At 50.7% G+C, this 8,309-nt stretch overlaps 1 protein-coding gene across 2 annotated transcripts; it reads left to right on the top strand.

Annotated features, from left to right (window-relative positions):
• The first annotated feature begins 260 nt into the window (after positions 1-260).
• Positions 261-7,988, top strand: RAB5IF (RAB5 interacting factor). Of its 2 annotated transcripts, XM_063350151.1 has the most exons (4): positions 263-478; positions 3,377-3,480; positions 5,437-5,566; positions 6,223-7,988. In XM_063350151.1, exons 1-4 carry the CDS (start codon positions 350-352, stop codon positions 6,262-6,264), a joined length of 405 nt encoding a protein of 134 aa, XP_063206221.1. In that variant the 5' UTR covers positions 263-349; the 3' UTR covers positions 6,265-7,988. The 2 variants fall into 2 exon arrangements, with proteins under 2 accessions (XP_063206220.1, XP_063206221.1); XM_063350150.1 differs by lacking the exon at positions 6,223-7,988 and having other exon boundaries at positions 261-478; positions 5,437-6,214.
• Positions 7,989-8,309: the final 321 nt, after the last annotated feature.

The following is an 8,309-nucleotide window of genomic DNA, read 5'->3' on the forward strand; positions in this document are numbered from 1 at the left end:
CCTTTCCCCACAAGGGCTCGCTTCACCTCCCGGCCGCTGCCCCCGCGCCGGGACGGGGACCGGGCCCAGCCGAGCCACACACCGCCTCCGCCCGGGCCCAGCACTGCCGAGGGTCGCTCCCGGGCCTCCCCCAACGTGGGGTCGGCAGGACCCCACCGACCACCACACTCCCACTTGACCCCTCTCCCCCGCCGTAGCGGGAGCGGCGCTCGCCTTTGTCACGTGTGGCGCGGGACGCCGCCGCGATTGGCGGAGCGGGGGCGCGGGCGTGTGACGTTACGCGGCGGCCGCTTCCGGGCCGGCGGCGGGGCCGGGTCCGGTACCGGTGTCGGGGCAGGAAGGCGGGAGGATGAGCGGCGCGCGGCGCAGGGAGGAGCCGCCGCACGCGCAGCAGCACGCGGTGGCCAACGGCGGAGCGGCCGGTCGCGGGTCGGTGTGGGGCAAGGCGCTGCGCAGCGACTCCGCCTGGCACGACAAGGTGGGGCCGGGGGCGCGGCGGAAGCTGGGGGGGGGCTGCTCTCGCCTGGCGGTACCGGGGCCGGGGGCTGGTGCCTGGCCGGGGGCCCCGGAGGCGCGTTTGAGGGCAGGCGCAGGCCGCGGCGGGGCCCGGCCCGGCGGTCCCGGCCCTCTCAGGTGCGTGTGGAGCGGCGGCGGCGGCCCCGGAGGGCTTGCGGGAAGGAGCCGGGGGAGGCGTCGCTGGAGCTCGTTTAAATCCCGTCGGCAGGGACGCGGTGCCCGCCACGCGGCAGCCTGTGGCGTGTGTCACCCGCCGGAGCTCCGGGCCCCGCGCCAGGGCGGCCGGGCTGTGCCTGCAGCTCGGTGGGTGAGGCAGGGGCCTCGTCGGTAAACACAGCACTCTCGTTCAGCCGGGACTTCCACACGGGACAACCGGCGCACGGTGGCTTTGTGTCCTTCCTTACCCGGAGAACTCGCCCTCCAGGTGCTTCCTGAAGGCAGATGGGGCACATCTGCTGCGCTGCGGCCTGCGCCAGCCGCAGTTCTTCTCGGCTGTTTGGATGCGGAGCCAAAGCACACCCAAGCTGCCTTTGTGTGAAGATGTCTGCCCTGGTTTGGGGTGGACAGGCCACTGAAGCTGAGGTCTCCTCAACCTCTCCCTCCAGGGAGAGAAGGATCAGAGAGAAAGTGACTTAAGAGTTTAAAAGAAACTAAACTACTTTAATGAGACGTTAATAGTAAAATAATAAAAAGAAAAGATAATAATATCAAAACAGAAGAAAATGAAATATATACCACATGTACAAAACCAATGTCAAGCTCCCAGGATGAGGATCACTGGGAAAGTCCCAGACTGGACTCGGCATCGGACAGGAACTGGATTCCGGATCTGGGTTCAGGAATGCACGGATGGGGATCAAAGGCAGACGAACAGAGTCCTCCTCGGACACCGACCATTGAAGGAAGAGGGCTGACCCTTTGATCCCTCAGCTTTTGTACTGAGCACGGGGCAGACGGGATGGAATACCCTGTTGGTCAGGTTTGGGTCACCTCTCCTGTCCGCTCCTCCCTGCAGCTGGGACCCCTCTACACTCTTCCGCTTCCGACCCTCCAACGAGGCAAATAACGAAGCAAGCTGACCTTGGGTGTTACAGCAATAAGTATAAGCAAGAGCCTCTCTGCCTACCATTCCTTGGCAGGAATTATAAACATCGGGTCTCATCACTCTGGAAGCAGATACTGTCTGAAAAACACACCGTTAATTTCAGAAAGTTCAGTTAGTTGGAAGAGGCTTAGCTGAAAAGTAAAATTACCAAAAAGAAAATCGGTTCTGTTTTACCTTAAAGCAGGACGTTACCTCAGTTAAATTTGGCTTTTATGTTAAACTCTTCTAGGATTAAATAAATATTTCCTTTGTGTAATTAAAAGAAAACTAGAAACGTAATCAGCTTTAAGAAGTTGGTGGGGGAAATGTATTTGCAAATCCAGCTGACCTGTCCGTTGTGAAGGGAAAGGGCAGCAGCAAGAAAAGGCGTGTGAGCGTTTCTCCGTCCCTGTGTCACAGTGCAGGTGTGCTCTCACAGAAGAGTAACGTCACGGCGGTTGTTTAGCTGTTTGCGGGCTGCTTTGCTGTTCCTTGCCTCGCTGTATGGTGAGCAAAAAGAGATTTGGTTTCTACGAAACTTCATGGCTGTGCTCAACTTGCATGTTTTGCCCGTGTTTGTCGGAGCGAGAAGGTGTCAGCCACCGACTTCCCAGTGTTTTTAGCTCTAGTGAAGCCCTTTTTCCTGGGCATATCTCCCGCGTGCTGCAGTGCTCCTGGTCACTGCCTCGTCCTGCTGCTGCCACCCAGCAGCGCACCCACAAGGTGCTGTGAGCTCCGGCAGCATCCCAGCTGCTGCTGTGTGCCGAGCACGGCCTGGGCACAGGTGGGTGGAGCGGGAGGAGCGGGATGTCTGCTCCCTGGTTTGCCGCCTTTGCCTTTCAGCATGGGGAAGGCACGGCCTCTGCCCTGTGTTTCCTTGGGGGACAGACGTGAAACTGTGTCGCTTTTTTCTGAACGGTCGCTGTTGCTCGCAGAACTTGTGGGGCCCTGCTGTACTTGACCTCATCCCCCTCTGACAAACTGGGCAGGCATTTCAGAGTGAGCGCGGGGAGCAACGACAGGCTGCGCCAATGTTTTGGTGTGATAGGATATGAGCTGAAATGACTGAGAAACGTAGTGACTGAGAGAAACGACCACATCTGACATGGATTCTAGTCTTCCACTTGGAGCCAAACAACTTTGCACATCCTACAGTGAAGTCGCGAAGGGCGTCGGTGTCTGGGGGTATGCTGGGGCAATCCCATCCTTGGGGAGGCTGTAGCAGAAGTGAATTTTATTCGAAGCGTGAGTCAGCGTGGTCCAGCTGAAATACTTACGGTTGTGTGGGCACTGTGGGTGAACAGGAATGACCAGTTCGGTCCTGCTCTGAAAGAGCACAGATGCACTCGTAGTATGTGTGAGATACGGTTTGGGCTTTGGAGTTGGCGTGAGTACTGGCTGCCGGTAGCACTTCTTTCTGGGTAGGGCCGGGCCCGCGGCGCTGAGTGTGGCTATAACGGTCTTAAAGCATTAACAGTTCTTTAAACTTTTATTCCAGAGAATTTTTATAGACTTGAATCTTTAGTAAACAAGGGGACTAGGTACTTGTTCACTTCTTGGTTCGCCCGTCAGAGGACAAAGCTATGTATTTAATTTGGAAGCAGAGAAGGCCAGGGTGCACGACACCATAAGCTGCTTTCATCTGCTCCGAGTACAACATCTTATACTGTGAATGGAAAACTAAGTGTGTTAAACTTTCACTTTTCAATTGTGTGATGCTTTAAAAAAAGGAAACATAGTAAATGCCAAAATCTTTCTTGTGCTTTATTTCCTCAGGACGAGTTTTTAGATGTGATCTACTGGTTCCGGCAGATCATTGCGGTTATTTTGGGAATCATCTGGGGAGTAGTTCCACTGAAGGGATTCGTGGGAATAGCAGTGTAAGGTTTATTTCCTTTTCTGTCTCATGTACTTTCCCACATTTGGACTTTATTTGGTGTCTGTTTTAAACAACGGGCTGGCCAAAGGCAGTCTCTGCCTGCCGTGCCTCTTAAAGCCAGCGTTGCATTCCGGACTGTTGTTTGTCCTGAATTTCATACAAATCATAACACGTCTTCATCAGCCTCTTTCTCGCTCCTCAGCCTGATTAATGCTTTGTAAAAGTAATATTGTTTTTTTTATTTTATTTTGTTATTCTTAAAAGGGGCAGGGGTAGAAGAAGGGAACAAGAGGTTCAGTTGACTTGTGAAGTGGCCTGTTCCTGGGAATGGGGGCTATGAGTCTGGTGCCTAGTGTGGCCACCTGAGGAGCAAAACCCATAGAGCTGAAGGTGTGATAGTCCTTGCCTTTGAGTCAGGAGCCCTCCTCGGAGAGGAGGTTCTGTCAGCAGACGAGAGGGGCAGCTTCTTTTTGAAAAAGAAAAGGTTTCTTCAGAACACCAAAGACCGTAGGTGACAGGCAGGCAGCGCGGCACCGCTGGCAGTGCTCCTGCAGCGCTCCCAGCTTGCCAAAGCTGTTCTTTCAGCCACGGTGGGGCGGGGGGGGAAGGCAGTGCCTAGAAGGGTACGTACGCAGCAGCTCCCCACCAAGACTCGGGATTCAGGTCACCTCCCAGCAGGTGTCCAAAGGCCGCAGTGAGCACTCTTGAGTTATGAAATGAAAATTTGTTTGGCTCTGGCACGTGTCTGAAAGCCTCTGGAGGGACACCAGAGATGGGAAGATGTGGCGTCTGCTCTGGGGAGTCTCTGTTTGCAAATCACAGAATTTTGTGTCTCTACCTAGTCAAGCTCGCAATCTCACAGCTTTTCTTAGGGAAAATCGACTTGTCATCTTGTCCCTCCTCCTGAGTGTCCTGGCCATGGCAAGAAAGTGGAGGGAGTAGCAGCAAGTGTCTCTTAAGGAAAAAAAGTTTGAAATTTAGGGAAAAGGAGCTGTAACACAGTACTGCTCCACCAGGAACTCGATAGCTACATGCAAACAGTTAAATCTAAAGCGCTCCCGGCAACAGATGTGGAGTAGCTGAGAAGCATTGTTCTTACTTAGTCATCCATTAATTCACAAGGCACCTTCAGGTACCTAAGCCAATTCCTGTGCTGTTAATAAGAAATGAAAGTGATTTGGCGTACAGCAGAAAATCTAAAAGCTTCTAGAACCATGTGTGTGGTTTCTGTGTGGTGTGTTGTTGCACGGCGGCTCACAGCGTGCTGCCAGTCACTGAACTTGTGCGTACGCCTTCCCGTACGGCCCTTCCTACACCGCCTCCTTTCCAGGAAATGCGCCTGTCGCTTCCCAGGTTGCCCCAACCCTAAGTTGGGGTGGTGTAAAGCCCGATGCATCTAAGGACAATCACGTTGTATTCTCTCTGTTGCAGCATAACTGTTGACACAGGCTAGAGAGCGCTGAGTTGTCTCAAGTTGAACCCCAGTGCCATGGCTCTGAGGGCGGTACCGAGTCTTCTCTGGTTCTTCTCTCTAAGTCACTGTATTTGGTCATGGGACACTAACAGGGATCTAAGACTGAGCATGGAATCTAACAGTCTTCCCTCTTAGCAGCCTCCCAGTTGAGCAGCACACACGAGGAAATTTGGTTCTGTGTGGGAGCAGGACTGCTGCTGATCTGCAGGGTAGGAACGCTTGCAGGGTTTGCAGATCTGCCGATACTTCCAGCTTTTGCCTGCTGTCTAGGAGTAGGTGAACTTCTTCCAAACCTGGCACGCTATGGCAGGCTGACCCGAGGTGCTCTTTTAAGATGCCTGGGAAGCATTACAGGAACAGTGTTCCTCTTTGCTTCCTCTCTGCTGTGGATGAAGGATGTTCCACTGCTATGTTGCTGTAGGGCATGTTGGATACCTGCCCCCTGTGTCACTGAAATGATGCTTCCTAATCTCTTTCTTCCAGGTTCTGCCTGATCAATGCTGGTGTTCTGTACCTCTACTTCAGTAGCTTCCAGCAGATAGATGAGGAGGAGTATGGCGGGACGTGGGAGCTAACAAAGGAAGGATTCATGACATCTTTTGCACTGTTTCTGGTAATGCCTCTTGTTTTCTTTACGTTGATCAGTGAATTGTGTTGGTACGCTTTCTGAAGGAAAAGACCTGGAAGAAAAGCAGGTGAGGAGGTGCGCTGATAAGAGAGAGATGTGTTCACGTTATCTAATAAGTGGAGTTGAACGGGAAAGAAAATCCCTGAATCTCATGGCTGCTGGCTATGAAATACAGTATTAATGTCTGGGATTTCTCCGTAGGTAAGGACGCAGGAACAGGCACTTGCACTTTTGCATCTACCACTTAACTCTTATGTCTCCCCATCCTCCATTGCAGATATCTTGCTGGGGTTCCTCTAGAGCTAGTTACACCCAAACCGGTGTTTTGGGTGTCTGTTTTTTTCCCTTACTCCCCTCCCCCAAGTCTGAACGTGCACAGCACTTGATTCCGTGGTGTTTCTAAATCACTAGAGGGGACTGTGGTGGGATTTTAACGTGGAGAGGCCAGTCACCTCAGACGGCAAGCAATAAGAATGCTGCTGCTTGTGGCACGTGGTGATCCTGACGTCTCTCCGAGACCATCTCAAAGCTGGAATTCAGTCCCCAGTCCTCTATGGAGAGCAAGGCGTGAGGCTTGTTTTCTGTGTCTGAACCCTCTCCAGAGGCATCAAAATAACCTTCGCTTCCTTTCCTCTCCACAGGTTGTCTGGATAATCTTCTATACTGCCATCCACTATGATTGACGCAGTCTGCAGCTTTTGCCTGTTAAATCAGTTGTCAGTAAATGGAGAAGGTTTTAATAAATCATAGTCTTTAGTGGACTGGTGGGAAGGTGGGGGAAGTCAAGGCAACCCCCTTCTGTACCAGTGGTCTGATTAGCCTGGAAGAGCCCCAACTCTTCTGCTGGAGAAGTCCGTCTCCGTTTTATATATCCGTTAATTGTTGGAACTATTAAAAAGCCATTGGAATTTTTGGAAGTGGTTCAAGACTGTTCAAATTTTGAACTTGCTGTGACTCCAGCCAGTAACTCAGTCAAATTCCTGTGTGCTGAAGGTTGAATCTGTTAATTTAATGTATGTATGCCCTTCTGTTTGAAATCTGTCATTAAATCCTGACTCGTCTTCCATTGCTGTCCTTTAGACAAACAGTTTTTAAAAAGCAGTCGTAGGCTACGTGGGAGAAAAGCACTGCAGCATCCAGGATATGAGTCGAGTGGCTGTCCTTAGCGTGTTTTTGTAGTAATCGGATCTGATTTGATTAAACAGACTGTGTTGTTACCATTTCTAATATTTTTTGTTTTACTTGCAAATCAGCTGACGACCAGAATTTTTAAGTGGTCCTTGCCGAAGACAAATTTTTAAGCAACTTTGCTAGAAAGAATTGTGATTCGCTTGGTTAACAAAGGTTTAACTCGAGGTGCGTTCAGGAGGCATAGAAGCTCCGCTGCATTCTGCTAGCCTGACTACTAAGTTGCCAGTGCATACCTCAGAGCTTAGTAGTCTTGAAGGACGGTTATTCTGGAGATACCTTTTTAAATGTTAAGCATTTAAATTCTTTTTTTTTTGTTTTGTTTTTTTTAAAGCTCTTGAATTCAACTGCTCCTTGTTAATAAATGCAGGAGACTAAGACACAATTGAGGCAGCTATTATCTTAAATGCAGAATTACTAACTTGCAGATCAAGCAAAGTACGTAGCCTCTGGTTTGGGAGGTGCTTTTTATGAGTTGATCACTTCATAGCTCAGTTCCTCCCTTCTTGTGCATCAGTGGGGGACTCTCTGCTTTAAGATATTTTTGAGGACATATCTTCCAGAAATAGTTCTTGGGAAACACGCACAGTCCTTGTTCTCGTCAGAGGACCTCATAGTCTTGTTGCCATGTGGTCCTTGCTTTTTTAAACAACGGCTCAGGCACCCAAAGAGGGTCCTGACCTAAAGCTGCCTTATAGTGAGGAGTTGATAGTTCTACCGTGCTCTTGCTAGGAGTCTGCGTTGCTTCCTCGCTGATGGAAGTTCAACAGCCCGCTTCTCACACGCGAGTACGCAAAGCCAGGGATCTAAATCTCTTAAGTGCTGAGCTGGGGCTTCACCTCCATTCTTAACCAGGGAAAATGCTGTCTGTTCTCGGTGGAAAAAAACCACACCTGGCTGTTCCAGGGCCTTGGGATGCCAAGGGAAGAGTGCAATAGCAGACAGTTCTGCTACTTGTGAGTTGCCAATTTAAGTAAGTGATCTCAAATAAAATCTTCTATATTTTCTCCTCCCCGTCCCCAAACTTGCTCAGTCTTTTAGTCTGACGTTTTCTTTTCCTTTCAGCTGAAAGCATTAATTTCCCACAAGAATTGCATAGCCTGCTAGTTCTAGGTCACCCTTTCCTACTGGCATTTTTTTGCATCTTAGCTGCTCACAGCCATCAGCAAAATCATTGTATACTTGAAATGCTCTAATAAATGTCGCCTGGATAATCCACTATGCAGCTTCTGTATCCTTTGGTCTTTGAAGTTGTGCAAAATGGTGGGAGTGTGGGATTCCTTTAAGAGTTTGGTTTTTGGTAAATTCCTAAGCAAGTAGCTCTTTGGGATTCTCGGGTCTCTTGTGCTGCAGGCTTGAGTCCTGCACTTCTAGAAGGGGCCAGAAGCATTCGTAGTGGAAGTAGCAGCTAATGCTTAGATCCATGCTTTAATGGGTGATTAAGCAGGTTAAGCCAAGCGTTGCCTCCACGGAATCTGTTCTGCTCCTTCAGCAGCTGTCCCTGCCCTGCGACACGCAATCGTGGCAGAGCCACTGCTGC

The sequence above is a fragment of the Chroicocephalus ridibundus genome, chromosome 12 (assembly GCF_963924245.1).
Source record: "Chroicocephalus ridibundus chromosome 12, bChrRid1.1, whole genome shotgun sequence".
Lineage (NCBI taxonomy): Eukaryota > Metazoa > Chordata > Aves > Charadriiformes > Laridae > Chroicocephalus > Chroicocephalus ridibundus.

Bases quoted from the DNA above. Each gene is read 5' to 3' on its own strand.
- RAB5IF (XM_063350150.1), top strand. From the start codon at position 350: ATGAGCGGCGCGCGGCGCAGGGAGGAGCCGCCGCACGCGCAGCAGCAC. The intron at 479-3,376 runs GTGGGGCCGGGG...TTATTTCCTCAG, and splicing joins ACTCCGCCTGGCACGACAAG to GACGAGTTTTTAGATGTGAT. The intron at 3,481-5,436 runs GTAAGGTTTATT...TCTTTCTTCCAG, and splicing joins GGATTCGTGGGAATAGCAGT to GTTCTGCCTGATCAATGCTG.